We start from the raw sequence: 15,760 nt of genomic DNA, 5'->3' as shown, positions 1-15,760 counted from the left end.
CCTCATAGGGAATAATTGGCACAGGTTTAGGCTAGTCACAGCAGAGGATCACAAGAGCCCAATAGCTATACCCTTATGAACACATAAAATGATGCTAAGTGAAATGAACTCCATGTTATGGAAACGACTGTTATATCACTGTTGTAATTACTTTCAACATGTGATGTGAAACTGTAGCTTCTATTATTGATAATCCTCTAGTATCCCCTTCCTGTGGTTGTACCTGCACTATCTCTGTATCTTATCTGAGTACATTGGAAACCATGTATACTGGTATTAGAACTAGGAAACTGAAAGGGAATACCAAAATCGAGAGACACAGGGTAAAAAGAAAAACAACTACAAAAGCAATACTTGCAAAACTGTTTGGTGTAAATCAACTGAACAGCTCATGGGGGGAAAAAGAAAGGGGGAGGGGGGAATGAGGGAGGATGTAAAAAACAGTACAAGAAAGGTATCCAATGCCTAACGTATGAAACTGTAACCTCTCTGTACATCAGTTTGACAATAAAAATTTAAAAAAAAAAAGAGCAAGAAGCAAGGCTTGGAGGTATGGCTCAAGAGGCAGAGGAGGGGCCAGCTGAGCAAGTGAGCAAGCCAGCTAAGCATGAGACTGAGCTCAAACTCAATACCACAAAAAAGTATGATCAAATGACCATGGTTTTATGAAAATAATCTTTATGCATTTACAACATATATTGTGTGCAGGAATAGACATTTAAGTATTATCAAATTCATATGTTAATCTTATCTTTTAACGTGCACAATAATTTGTGACATTGTAATTGAACATAAATGACAATAAACTGATGTAATGACTGTAATTAGCCACCTCAAATTTCTTTGTGGAAGAAGGCAGGATGGAAATAAATAAATGAGTCAGAAGACTACAATTAACATTATTTTTATCAGCCAAATCACATTGTTACATTTTCTCCCTTTTCCTTGTTAGTTTGCCAGCACCTATAATCAGCTTTAATATCAACTACTTCCACTGATAACATATGTACAGTGTAAAGCTCATCTCTTACTCTTACTGACAGAAATCCTGGGTCCACTGTACTGCCCTACCACCAAATACTCTCTATACATTATAAGGAGGCTAGAACTTGGATATTTCTCTGCCTCTAAGGGTCCTAGTCCTAGACTATGAGTGGCTGAGCCTTTACATCTCTAATGAGATGAAGTAGTAGACAAAGAATAGTCCAGATAGTAAGAGATTGTTTGGCCAGGACTGTAAGGATGGGTGATGGGTTTAAGATGATTATCTTATTAATCCTTTCTTCATAATTTGTATTTATCCTTTCTAAGAACAGTCTCTCTTTTTAATCAATATGTTCTAATTTGCTTCTTCAAAAGTTAGCTTTAAACTTATTTCTTCTAGAAAGCCTTCCTAAACAAACTTTATGCCATTTGGAAATGCTTTCAGCACTTTCCTCTCTGTTGCCATAATACTAATAAAAATAAAATCAAAAGAGTGCCAAATTAAGCTAGTAAGCAGAAATACAGAAGTTTCCTAACTAGAAAAGAAACTTTGACTGGACACCAAAAAGGACCCAATTTTTAAGAACCAGGGCCTTCAGCTTGTTCAGTTTATTTAGCTGGTGTTCTACCACTTGAGCAATGCCCCAAGCCTGGCTTTTTACTGATTATTTTTGGATTCTCACTAACTTTTCTGCCTGAGCTGGCTTCAAACCTTGATGAAAGTTCATCCTCAAAGTTCTGGGTTACACCCTGACCCCACACACACACCCTCACCCCCACACACACACAATTTTCCTTAGTAATGGAATATTATGAATGTGAGTAATTATGTAGCTGTTGTGCACTGAGCAAATAAACTTGAAGATCTGCGGGGGGGGGGGGGGGGGCGGGGAATAAAGATAAAAGGAAAGAAAGGGAAGGAAGGGAAGAAGGCATGGAGGAAGGCAAGGGGGTAGAATGGGGGGAAAATTGATTAAGATGTTGAGAGAAAGCCAGGCACCAGTGGCTCATGCCTGTAATATTAGTTACTCAAGAGGCTGAGATCTGAGGATCAGAGTTGGAAGCCAGCCTGAGCAGGAAAAATCCATGAGACTCTTATCTTCAATTAACCACAAAAGCTGGAAGTGAAGCTGTAGCTCAAGTAGTACAGCTCTATCCTAGAACAAAAGAGCTCAGGGACATTGCCCAGGCCCTGAGTTCAAGCCCTAGTACTGGCAAAAAAAAAAAAAAAAAAAAAAGATTGAGAGACTGTGTAGCATTAGCAATCTCAGAATGAACTTGAAAGGCAGAATTACAAAGAACTTTCACTTTCCATATTATACTTGATTTTTATAGTAAGCATATAATATGTTTTTATGTGTGTGTGCTGGTACTGGGGCTTGAACTCAGGGCCTGGGCTCTGTTCCTTAGCTTTTTAGCTCAAAGTTAGAGCCCTACCATGTAGGCAACCACTGCACTTTCAGATTTTTTGTGATTTATTGAAGATAACAGTCCCATGGACTTTCCTGCTCAGGCTGGCTCCAAACCATGATCCTAAGTAGCTGGGATTCCATGCATGGTTTTTTTTAAGGCAGCAGTGGTACTCAGTAGGTTAAAAACGAACTACACAAGTTGTGGGTAGAGACAGGAGCGAGAAACTAGAAGAGAGGGGGGGGGAAGAGGTGACATTGTCCAAAAAGAAATGTACTCATTACCTGACTTACTCAAGTATAACCCCTCCCTGTCCAACACCTTTATAACAACAATAATGTGCTCATATACAATTTTTTAAAATACAAAGAAAAAAGGGACTGGTTTAGACTGTTTGGAGGAGAAAACAACCGCTTCCCAACACCAGGCTGAGTAACCGCCAAGAATCGAAAATTATGAAAGGCATAGTATTGATGAAAATTACAGTCATGAACTGAGTTATTGAACGGTAACACCTCTGTACAACTTTTTAAAGATAATAAAAATAAAACAAGGAAGTGGCGCTGTGGCTTAACTGGTAGAGCGCTAGCCTTGAGCATAAGAAGTTCAGGGACAGAGTCCAAGCCCTGAGTTCAAGCCCAAAGACTGGCAAAAAATAAAATAAAAATAAATAAAACAATTTGAAATGAGTGTAGAAACACTATAGACATAAAATGCCAGAATTCTTAACCCCTTAATAACAAAATATGTGAAAGTCATTTTAGCAGGGTGACTGGAAACACAGGAAATCCCCATTGTATTCATGGCCATGATTTCTGGAAAAAGGTCTCTATAGTGGGAAAGAACTCATAAAATAAACAATCATTTCCTTGTGGAACCAATAAATTCTTTTAGTTTTCTTTTCTTGCCAGTCCTGGGGCTTGGACTCAGGGCCTGAGCACTATCCTTGGCTTCTTTTTGCTCAAGGTTAGCACTCTACTTCTTGAGCCACAATGCTACTTCCAGCTTTTTCTGTTTATGTGGTGCTGAGGAACAGAACCCAGGGCTTCATGCATGCTAGGCAAGCACTCTACTGCTAAGCCCAGCCCAGCCAATAAATTCTTAAAAACACAGAAATAATCCAAGAGGGACACTAATCGAGATGCACTGAAATCTTAAATAATAATACATGCCATACATGTACGATAGTATAAATACTCTAAAATTAATTCAAAGATGGAGAAAATAATGATATATTCACGTATATTTGGGCAAGGGTAAAAACTACTTCTGGGAGAAAAGACCACACTGGCTGACAAATAAGAATGGAAGGAAAATCTTTTACTACATTCCCCTTATTATTTGAAAATTTGAAAAAAAAAAAAACTGTACCAAGTTTATGCAAATTAAATATTCATTCAGGTGAACAATTTTAAAAATAAGGAAAAGATGGTACCCAAGTAAGAAACACACATGTAGAAACAGAAGTACAATTTATAATCCCATGAGATTTTTTTACTATCATTAGGTGGTACAGTGGAATCTTTGAATCAAATAGACCTAATTTTTACCCCAGTTTACACACTTCCTAGAAAGTGATGCAGAAGACCACTAGTTGAGAGACCATAAAAAAGAGCACCATACCTAACAAGGACACCAGTAATTTTAAACCACAGATCACTTGAAATGAAATAGAATTTTAGTCTTGAAATCTGATCTTACTCACTTTGGATATACAAATGTAATGCATAGTCCCTGACTGGATCTTATGTGGGACAAAAGGGAAGAGGAGGCAGAGAAGAGGAGGAAGAAGAGGAAGTACAGGAGTTTCCTTATGCCTCCAATCACAGCTTTGTCTTCAGAATCTTTTTCTAGTTGCTGCTGCTGCTATTGTTGTTGTTAGACAATATAGCTATATAATCCAAGTCAGTCTGGAACTTGAGATTCTCCTGTCTCAGCCTTGTAAGTTCTGGGGTTGCAGGTTTGCACCACCAAGCTCAGCTCTGCTTCGGGTCCTATTTTTTTTTTTTTTGTAATTTATTTATTAATTACACAAAAATTTTTTGACAAGGTGCTGTGCAAAAAGGGTACCATAACATAGTGGGGCAGTGTGTACATTTCTTGTGATATCTTACACCCTGTTTTTCTTTCTCTTCCCTAGGTCAGATAGACATATATACAATACCCAATGTACCAAGAACATATACAGTAGCCACGTGGCCTACGCCAAAGAAAATTCACCTAGGGCTTTAAATGTAATGTCGACATTAGACAATATGTCGACAATAGTCTTATATAAACGTACATACATAGCTTTTGAGTTATTGTATTCCACTGAGAGATCAATTTTTGGTCTTTATATGTTGAGTAGTTGTTTGGTTTTAGTTACATAATGTAAGATCGCTGACCCAATCCTGAGGGAAATACCATTTGACAAGAAGTTTATGGTTTCACAGACCTGGTCTCTACTGTCTCCCGGTCACCCCATCTTAACAGTCATATATCAGGGAGATCATGGCCCTATGTTTTCTGTGTTCTAGGCTTGTCTCACTCAACATTATTTGTTCAAGTTCTGACCATTTCCCTGCGAATAACAATATTTCACCATTCCTAATCGCTATGTAGTATTCCATTGTGTATAGGTACCATATTTTTTGGATCCATTCACCTGTGGAGGGGTATCTGGGTTGATTCCATATTTTGGCTATTGTGAATTGTGCAGTGATAAACATGGAAGTGCAAATGTCTTTTTTTTTTGGGGGGGGGCCAGTCCTGGGGCTTGGACTTAGGGCCTGGGCACTGTCCCTGGCTTCTTTTTGCTCAAGGCTAGCACTCTACCACTTGAGCCACAGCGCCACTTCTGGCCATTTTCTGTATATGTGGTGCTGGGGAATTGAACCCAGGGCCTCATGTATACAAGGCAAGCACTCTTGCCACTAGACCATATCGCCAGCCCCTGCAAATGTCTTTTTGATATCTTGGGACCTGCTGTTCAGGATAGATGCCTAGAAGTGAAATGGCTGGGTCATAGGGTAGGTCTATATTGAGCTTTTTGAGAAACCTCCATACTGTTCTCCAAAGTGGTTGTACTAATTTGCACTCCCACCAACAATGGAGAAGGGCTCCTCTTTCCCTGCACCCTCTCCAGCATTTGTTGTTGCCTGAGTTCAGAGTATAGGATATTCTAACTGGAGTGAGGTGGTATCTCAGGGTTGTTTGTATTCCATTTCCTTTACTACCAGGGATGTTGAACATTTCCTCATGTTTCTTTGCCATTTTTATCTCTTCTCTTATGAAGTCACTCTTTAGCTCCTTTGCCCATTTCCTAATTGGATTACTGGGCTTGGAGGGGCTTAGTTTTCTGAGTTCTCTGTAGATGATGGATATTAGGCCTTTGTCTGTTGCTGTGCTGGTAAAGATCCTTTCCCATATGGTTGGCTGTCTTTCTAGTTTGGTGGCTATGTCCTTAGCTGTGCAGAAACATTTTAACTTGTAGTAGTCCCTTTTGTCGAGTCTCTCCCCTATTTGTTGTGCCCCTGGGACTCTATTCAGGAAGTTCCTTCCTGTGCCTATAGTTCTAGCATCTTTCCTACTCTGTCCTTCAGTAGTTTCAAGGATTCAGGTCTGATATTGGGGTCCTTCATCTATTTTGAGTTGATCTTGGTGCATGGTGATAGGCTTGGGTCTACTTTGAGTTGTCTGCAAATGGCTGCCCAGTTCTCCCAGCACCAGTAGTTGAAGAGGCTATGTTTATTCCATTGTATGTCTTTAGCTCCTTTGTCAAATATCAGCTGACTGTAAGAGTGCGGTTTTATTTCTGGATCTTCAATTCTAATCCATTGGTCTTCAGGTCTGTTTTTATACCAATACCAGGCTGTTTTTGTTATGATAGCTCTATAGTAGAGCTTGAAGTCTGGTATTGCGATACCTCCTGCACTGTTTCTTTTGCCTAGAATTGCTTTGGCTATTCTAGGTCTTTTGCTGTTCCATATGAATTTATGGATTGATTTCTCTATTTCAGTGAAGAATGTAACTGGGATTTTGATAGGGATTTCATTGAATTTGTATAACAATTTGGGCAATATGACCATTTTCACTATATTGATTCTGCCTACCCATGAGCATGGGAGGTCTTTCCATCTCCTCGTGTCTTCTTTGATTTCCCTTATTAGATTTTTATAGTTCTCATTAAATAGGTCCGTCACGTCCTTGGTTAGGTTGATCCCTAGGTACTTTTTTTTTTTTTTTGGCTACTGTAAATGGAATTGTTTCCATAATTTCCTTTTCTGCTTGTATATTGCTGGTGTACAGAAAAGCTGCTGACATTTGTGGATTGATTTTGTATCCTGCTACTTTGCCAAAATGGTTTATTAGGTGCAGGAGTTTGGGGACTGAGTTTTTTGGGTCCTTGAGATATAAGATCATGTCATCTGCGAATAGGGATAGCTTGATTTCTTCCTTGCCGATGTGATCCCTTTGATGTCCTCCTCTTGCTTTATTGCTATGGCTAGGGATTCCAGCACTATGTTGAAAAGAAGTGGGGAGAGTGGGCATCCTTGTCTTGTTCCTGAGTTTAGGGGGAATGATTTAAGTTTCTGTCCATTTAATATGATGTTAGCAGTTGGTCTGTTGTATATGGCTTTTATTGTTTTGAGGAATGTTCCATCTATTTCTGTTCTCTCCAGAGCTTTTAATAAGTATAGATGTTGTATTTTGTCAAAGGCTTTTTGGGCATCGACTGAGATAACAATGTGATTCTTGATTTTAGTTCAGTTTATGTAGTGAGTTACATTGATTGATTTACAAATGTTGAACCATCCTGTCACTGTGGGATGAAGCCTACTTGGTCATGATGTATAATTTTCTTGATCAGTTTCTGGATCCTGTTAGCTAATATTTTATTGAGGAGCTTTGCGTCTATGTTCATTAGTGATATTGGTCTGTAGTTCTCTTTTTTTGTTGGGTCTTTGCCTGGTTTGGGAATGAGTATGATATTAGCTTCATAGAATGAGTTTGGGATTTCTCCCTCTGTTTCTATTTCGCGGAAGAGTTTGAGGAGTATTGGTATTAGCTCCTCACTAAAGGTTTTATAGAATTCGTTGGTGAATCCATCTGGGCCTGGGCTTTTCTTTGTTGGGAGGTTCTTGATTACCCCCTGAATCTCGCTGTAAGTTATTGGTTTATTTAGTTGATTTATTTCTTTTTGGTTCAGTTTGGCAGTTTATACTTCTCTAAGAATTGATCCATTTCTGTAAAATTATTGGTTTTTAGTGAGTAGAGGTTCTGGAAATAGTTCCTTATGATTGTTTGAATATCGTGTGTACTTGTTGTAATTTTTCCGGTGGAGTCCCTGATTTTACGTATATGAGTCTCTTCTTTTTTTTGTAAGTCTTGCGAGGAGTCTGTCAATTTTATTTATTTTCTCAAAAAACCAGCTTTTAGTCTTATTTATTTGTTGAATTGTCTTTCTATTTTCAATCAGATTTATCTCTTCTTTAATCTTTGTGATCTCTCTCCTCCTAGTCATTTCAGATTAGATCATTTCTTGTTTCTCCAGTTGTTTTAGTTTCATCGTGAGGTTATTCACCTGCTCTGCTTCCATTCTTTTAATGTGAGTGCTGAGGGCAATGATCTTGCCCCTCAGTACTGCCTTAGCTGTGTCCCATAGGTTTCTTTGTGATGTATTTTCATTGTCATTGTGGCTTATGAATTCGTTAATTTCATCTTTAATTTGGTCTGTGGCCCAAGTGTTGGATAACAGTGTGGGGTTTAGCCTCCAAGAATGTGTATAGCCTCTGTGGTAACCATTGTTATTGAGGGTTACCTTTAATCCACCCTGGTCAGATATAATACATGGGATGACGTCAATACTTTTGTATTTGCTGAGGTTCTTTGTGTGGGCTATGACATGGTCTATTTTGGAGTCTGATCCATGGGCTGCTGAGAAGAAGGTGTATTGGGTCTCTGTAGGGTGGAAGATTCTGTATAGATCTGTCAGATCCATTTGGGATATGGTGTTACTTAGGTCCTCAGCTCCCCTGCTAATCCTCTGGGTGTTGGATCTGTCTCTTGGAGAGAGTGGGGTATTAAAGTCACCCACCATGATTGTGTTTGGGTCTATCTTGTTCTGTACTTCTGTGAGAATTTGCTTGACATATGTAGGGCCTCTTTTGTTCGGTGAGTATACATTTATCACCATGATGTCTTGATTCTGGATTTTTCCTTGTATTAAAATGTAGTGACCTGCTTTATCTTTTTGAGTTGATTTTAATGAGAAGTCCAGCTTGTCTGAGATCAGGATGGCTACTCCTGCCGTTTTGGTAGGTGCATTTGCTTGGAAGATCTTGCTCCATCCTTTCATTCGGAGCCTGTTTTTATCCCTTGCTGTAAGGTGGGTCTCTTGTAGACAACAGATGGCAACTTTTTGTTTGCGGATCCATTCTGCCAGTCTGCTCCTCTTCATCAGAGAGTTTATACAGTTTATATTCACAGAGAGCAAGGATGCTAGTGTTTTTTCTCCTTCCATTTTCTTGTTAGGCTGTTTTTTCTCTTTTTTTTCTTGTCTTTAGTGAGCTGCTCTTTCTGTTGGGCTCTGGCTGTTGTAGTTTCTTTCTGTTTCTGTCTGTGTGTCCTGTACGGTTTCTGTTGGGTGGGGTTCCCCTCTTAGAATTCTCTGTAGGGCTGGTTTTTATTCACATACTCCTTTAGATCCTCTTTGCTATGGAAAGATCTAGTTTTCCCCTCGAATATGAACTCCAGCATTGCTGGATATTTTATTTTAGGTTGGCAATTGTTGGCCTGTAAGACTTGGATGGTGTTCTTCCATTCTCTTCGCACGTGGTAGGTTTGTGTGGAGAGGTCTGCTGTTATTCAGATACTCTTCCCATTGTAATAAATTTCTTTCTTCGCTTTGGCTGCATTCAGAATTTTCTCTTTATTCTTTTTTTTTCTTTTTTTTTTTGGCCAGTCCTGGGGCTTGGACTCAGGGCCTGAGCCCTGTCCCTGGCTTCTTCTTTTGCTCAAGGCTAGCACTCTGCCACTTGAGCCACAGCGCCACTTCCGGCCATTTTCTGTATATGTGGTGCTGGGGAATCGAACCCAGGGCCTCATGTATATGAGGCAAACACTCTTGCCACTAGGCCATATCCCCAGCCCCTCTTTATTCTTGAGATCTGAAGTCCTGATTATTATATGCCTGGCCATGGCTTTTCTAGGGTCTGGTCTGCCAGGTGTTCTATATGCTTCAGTTACCTGGATGAGGTCCCTTGTGAGATTGGGGAAGTTTTCTGCAATAACTTTATTGAGAACATGTTTAAGCCCTCTGCTCTGGTATTCGGCTCCTTCTTCTATTCCAATTATGCGCAGATTATATCTCTTGTCTTTGTCCACTAGCTCCTGGATTAGTCTACCCTGGAGCTTCACTGTTTCTTGGATTGTGGTAATTTTCTGGTCCTTATCGGCTGCATTATCGTCCAAGAGAGAGATTCTGGCTTCAATATGGTCAATTCTTTGTGCTGTGGATTCAATCGTGTAGTTTATGCATATCAGGGAGCTATTTATGGTTGCCAGATCAGCTCTGATCGTGGAAATTTCTTCCTTTAAAGAGTTGTATTTTAAATCTATTTTTTCATGCATTTCACTTCTCAGGATGTTAAGATCTTATTTAACAGAGGTTTGCACTGTATCCATTTTTGCTTCCATTTCTTTCTTGGCTTCCTGGATGTCCTTCAAGACTTCCACTCTGAACTCCTGGAATTGTTTTCTGATTTTGTTTCTGAGGCTTTCCATCATTTCTGCTATCATAGTCTCAGTTGATTTTTTATTCTCCATCTCCTCTTCAGTCGTACTGCTTTTTGGGGCTGGCGAGTTGGCTTGCCCTTTAGTGAAATTTGTTACATTTCTTTGTGATTTGCGCATCTAGAGATCTGTGGGTGGCTTCCCTGGTTTGGCTTTGTGCTGGTTCCCGCTGGTCTGTCAGTGGGAGACTTGTTTGTGTCCTGGATCTGGGTTTGAGTTTGGCTGTTGAACCTTACTGCCCAATGGGTGAGCATGACCATCTTGGTTGTTGCTGAGGTGGTCACCCTCACTGCACTTGGGGGTGGGTAGGTTCTGTGTCTTTCTCTGCAGGATAGTGTCCTGCCGCTGTGTTGTGCTGATCCTAGCGTGCCCCTGGTGGGGGTTTGCTGGTCGCTGATTCAGCGTGGCATGGAGGCTTTTCTCTTCTTTGGTTCTTTTTTCCACTTGGTATCTTGGTCAGAGGAGCGCACCTCTCCGGCGGTTCGCCCACCTGTGTGGATTGCGCCAGGGCCGGTATTGTTGAGGGGCAGCCCACCCACCTGTGCAGAGATGCGCCTAGCAGAGCGAGCGCTGTCGCAGGGGCCCTGCCCACCTGTGTAGAGTGCGCCCACCAGAGCGGGCACTGCCACTGGGGGGGCCCTGCCCACCTGTGTGAAGTGCACCTAGCAGAGTGGGTGCTGCCGCTGGGGGGCCCTGCCCACCTGTGTTAAGTGCGCCCACCAGAGCGGGCGCCGCCCACTTGGGGCCCCACCCACCTGTGCGAAGCTCCTGTGGAGGTTTGGGCAGGAGGTCCTCTTGCTGGAGGGCTTTCACGCTGGCCCATGCTGGCCCTCGGGGGGGGGGGCACGTGTGTGTGCACTCCAGTGCTGCTTCTGGGGGCATGCTGCCCCGAGCTGCTGGAGGGCGCTTGTGCCCTCTCATGAGTCCACTGTGGGGGGGCGGTATGCGCGAGCCCCAGCTGGGCCAAGTGTCCGGGTGCGGGTTGGTGCCCACAGACTCTGTGCCTCAGCTTCGAGGGGGGCGTGTGTTCGGGTCCAGTGAGCCTGTGACTGCTGTTCAAAAATTCCATGAGGACCAGGCGCCTCAGGTAGGGCTTCCAATGCCCACCGGTCCCTGTTGGGAAGGGGGCAGGGCCGGTGCGGCCTGGCTCAGGCTCCTCTGCTGCCTTGGCGCTGCTCCGCCCCTGCCAGCTCCTGTGTCCCCTGAGTCTGCAGGGGTCCCTTGCCACCTGACTTGTGGCTGGCTCCTTTGTTCCCTCGGGGTAGGAAGGGGTAGGGAGGGAGCTCTAGCCTCCTTGCAGGCCTTGGGTCTCTGCTAGAGCTGGTCTCCCATGGGGGGGGAGGTAATGGTGAACTTACTGGTCCTGGATTGTGTGAGCGTCCCGCGCTGCTGTGGGCTCCTGGGGGCTGTGGTGCTGGGGTGCGGCGATTGGTCGTTTGGTGGTGGCATCCCTGGCTCTCCCCATCTGCACCGCCCGGTTCCCCTGCTGCCTATGTCCGATCCCAGCTGTTCGGTCCCGCAGCTCTGCACTCAGTTCTGGGGTCCTTGGAGTTCCTGCCGTCTGGACTCTGCGCTCCTGGCGTGACTTTTCAGCAGTTGGTTTACTGGCGCCGGGTCCCCTTTCCCAGCCTGGCCCTGTTCGGACCAGGGTCAGTGGGTGAGGGAGGGGTACCCTGGAGATTTTCCAGCTCCATGCAGGCTACAGGCTCTTCTTTTTTTGTTCTTTTTTGTTTCCTGAGTTCCTCTGTTGCTTCTGGCTGCTGGTTTTGCTGGATTCTTGGTGGGGTGTTGGGTGCTGGAGTTCCCAGCTCACTATTCAGTTGGAGCGAGTTGGGGTGCCTCCCTACTGTGGCAGCACCATCTTCCCTCTTTTTTTCGGTTCCTATTATTATGAGTATCATTATGACAACTTCTACCACCACCACCTTCAATCAAATGAAGTTTTCCATTTTATTCAGAAAAACTATTAGCAACACAAAAGAAAACACACATATACATATCACAGTCTGAAAAACTGAAATAGAACAGTTTCTAAGCTGGTCCCCTTTGATGCCTCCTCAAGTACTTTTAGAAGAAACTGAGGAAAAGGTAACACTATACCAATAATGCCTGGCTTGTTTCCAGAAGGAATCTGTGTGATCTGGGCAAATTAATCTTAGGAAAGATAATGTGTTCTCTCACTCAGTTAATAATTATCCAACTTTATTGAAGTTTATAATGCATCAGGTATTGAGCCAGACAGGAATGCTTACAATTTTAAGAACTTCTTGGGATTTGTTTGTGTTTGTTTTTTGAAATACTTGGAATCAAATTCAGGGCCTTGAGTGAGGTCACTAACATTTTTCCACTGAACTACATTCTCAGCTCCCAAACTTTTGAGTTCTTGCCAATGAAATAAATATACATAGATTAAAATATGTGCTAGATGGATATGCACACAAGGTACATGAGGGCATAGACACATAAACCACTTATAAAAATTAAGAAACAATGTATTTCTCATAAGTAGAGATGTTTAAACTCATCTCTAAAGAATAACAGGTAAATGGGAATAGGTGGGTAGCAAATAGAGAAAAAAGATGAAGACTGTAACACTGGCCTGCCTACGACATTCAAACCCAAAGGACTTCTTTTTTTTTTTTTTTTTTTTTTTTTTTTGGCCAGTCCTGGGCCTTGAACTCAGGGCCTGAGCACTGTCCCTGGCTTCTTCCCGCTCAAGGCTAGCACTCTGCCACCTGAGCCACAGCGCCGCTTCTGGCCGTTTTCTGTATATGTGGTGCTGGGGACTCGAACCAAGGGCCTCGTGTATACGAGGCAGGCACTCTTGCCACTAGGCTATATCCCCAGCCCCCCAAAGGACTTCTTGAAACTAAGGGGTAAATGCCTATTCATTCACTGGACATCTGCACCTTGACAGAAGAATTCTTGGAATAATTTCTGTTTATACACACTAAATCTCTACCTTCCCAACTCAAAATAAGCCACATTTAGAGAAGTGGTAGAAAGCTGTAATTAAAACAGGTTCAGAGAGAAGTTTCTCACTTACAACACTGGGCGGCAGCAGTGGGCAAAGGCTTCCTCTGGCTTTCTTCTTGAATAGAGTACTAGAAGCAGAAAAGGGGGAAAACATATATAAGAAGCCCAAGTAAAAAGAGAGGGGGCAAAAATTACATTTTTTCTTTAAGTGTAATGTTAGGAATAGAAATACAACATCCCATTGCTTTTTTCTTGTGTGATCCTAGTATATAGGACAGACTCAGTTACTGTGTTGGCCCAATGAGACAGGCTAAATCAGACAGAAAAGTGGCTATTCTGACCATGGACACCAGCCTATCTGTTCCAGACAGCTGTAAAAGACTTGTCATTAGTGAATTTTATAGTTCTCTGAGTTTTTCTTCAGGCAATGTATATTTACCATCAGGGAAATTTATGTGCCTTATCATATTAAACAGACTATGTGATCTAATAGATGAAGAAAAATGATGAAATTCCCACAGCACTTCATGACAAAAATGCTTAGAAAATCATAAAGAAAACAGGATTTCCTTAATCTAATAAAAGATATAAAAAATCAATGAGAAACATCATGCTTTAAGACATATGGACCATTCTCCGTAATGTCCATTGTCCACTCTCTATTAAAAATTGTACATTCCAAACAAGCTCAGGTGAGGAGATGGCCAACTGAGAGGGTAAATGAGGGTGAATATGGTTGGGGTACTTTATATGCATATATGAAAATAAAACAATACAATTAGTTTGAAGCTGTTTTAAGAAGGTCAAGATAAGAGGGATAGATAGAGGAGTTGATAGGGATACATTGTATGCATGAATGGAAATGTCACAATAAAGCCCCCATTTGTACAACTAAAGTGTGCTAATCAAAATCTTTTTTAAAAATATTGTATATTTGCTATTCCTTCATATTTACAGAAGATAGGTCTCAAGATACCCTCAAAATAAAAAATCCACTGATAGAATCATAGCTACTCAGGATGCTGAAATCAGAGGACTCATAGGTCAAGACCAGATGTGGCAAGCAAAAAGTCCACAAAACCTCACCTCAGATAATAAAAAGTTGGGTGCAGTAGTGTGTCTAGCATCAGAGCTACATGAAAAACAATTAGGAAGACCATGGCCCAAGACAAAAAGTGAGACCCTACTAAAAACATAACTAAATCAAAAAAGAACTAGAAGTTTTGTTCAAGTAGTAAAGGTAGAGCACCAGCTTAGTAAGCATAAGGCTCTGAGTTCAAACACCAGTACTGAAAAAGAAAGAAAAGGAAAAAGATATCAATATATTCTCAACCTCCTTCTATAAAGCAGCATAGTATCTACATGTAATTTGTGAACATCTTTTATGATTTAAACATGTCCAGATTACTTATAACCTATAATATAATGTAAATTCTAAGTAAATAGTTGTTAAACTGCATTGCTTACAAAATGATGCTGAGAAAAAAAATGCCTTTTTAGGGTTAAGTGTGTAGACAGGTTTGGCATATGTGAGGGTTCAATCCCTAGCACCAACAAACAAACAAACAAACAAAAACCACAGAACTATATGCTCTTTAATGATACAACCGTTTTAATAAATATTTTCAATGCAAGGTGGGCAGAATCTGGAGATATGGAGCCCTCACATACAGAGAGTCAACTACACTGGATTTCCTAGGTAGTAATCAGAAACAAGGAAAGTCTGAGAAAATGTCATAACCAAGAGGAACCTAAGGAAACTTGCCAACTATATGTAATAAACTAATGAGCTCCTGGAACAAAAAAAAAAGATATGATGTTAAAACTATGGAAATGTGAATACACTATTAACTCTTAGCTTTAGCTTTATTTATTTATTGATCTCCTTACCATTTCTTTTTTTTGGGGGGGGGGGCATTGGCCATGGAACTTGAACTTGGCCTGGGCTCTTTAGCTCAGGGCTAGCGCTCTACCACTTGAGACATGGCACCACTTCCAGTTTTCTGGTGGTTAAGAGTCTTACGGACTTTCCTGCCTGGGCGGGCTTTGAACTAAGATCTCAACCTCCTGAGTAGCTAAAATTATAGGTGTAAGTTACTGGCACCTGGCCTCACCAATTCTTTATAAAGAAAACATTCAAGCTCAATTTAGTGAATAAAATCATAAAATACATAATAAAATGCTAACTTTTTAGTTGATAATAATGTATCATGCAGAGCACTGGTGGCCCACACCTATAATCCTAGCTACTCAGGAGGCTGAGATCAGAGGATCTCCATTGGAAGCCGGCCCAGGCAAGAAAAGTTCATGAGACTCTTATCTTCAACTAACCAGCAAAGCCAGAAGTAGAACTGTGGCTCAAGTGGCAGAGTACTAGCCTTGAGCAAAGCACAGAGATAGAGTCTTGGGACCATTATTAAGAGAGAGAGAGAGAGAGTGTGTGTGTGTGTGTGTGTGTGTGTCAAAGCATTAACTTATAAAAGTGATGACAATAGAAAATGTAATTTTTTAATATCAATACACAATCATTAAGAAAAATCTAATAGGATTAAACTCTGGTGGAAAAAAATATTTTTTCTTTCTACTATGCTCTAAGAATTTGTGTCCCTTCAAA

The 15,760-nt window shown here is 41.4% G+C and overlaps 1 protein-coding gene across 1 annotated transcript in view; it reads right to left on the bottom strand.

Moving 5' to 3' along the window:
* The window catches only part of LOC125338645, a 163,284-nt gene that overhangs the window by 108,732 nt on the left and 38,792 nt on the right, over positions 1–15,760 (bottom strand). The window contains 1 exon segment of the mRNA XM_048329602.1: positions 13,217–13,274. Within this exon segment, the coding sequence (XP_048185559.1) occupies positions 13,217–13,274 (58 nt within the window).

This window comes from Perognathus longimembris, chromosome 1 (assembly GCF_023159225.1).
Source record: "Perognathus longimembris pacificus isolate PPM17 chromosome 1, ASM2315922v1, whole genome shotgun sequence".
Lineage (NCBI taxonomy): Eukaryota > Metazoa > Chordata > Mammalia > Rodentia > Heteromyidae > Perognathus > Perognathus longimembris.
The sequence above is the reverse complement of the archived record's forward strand: the minus strand, read 5'-3'. Positions and strand labels throughout refer to the sequence as shown.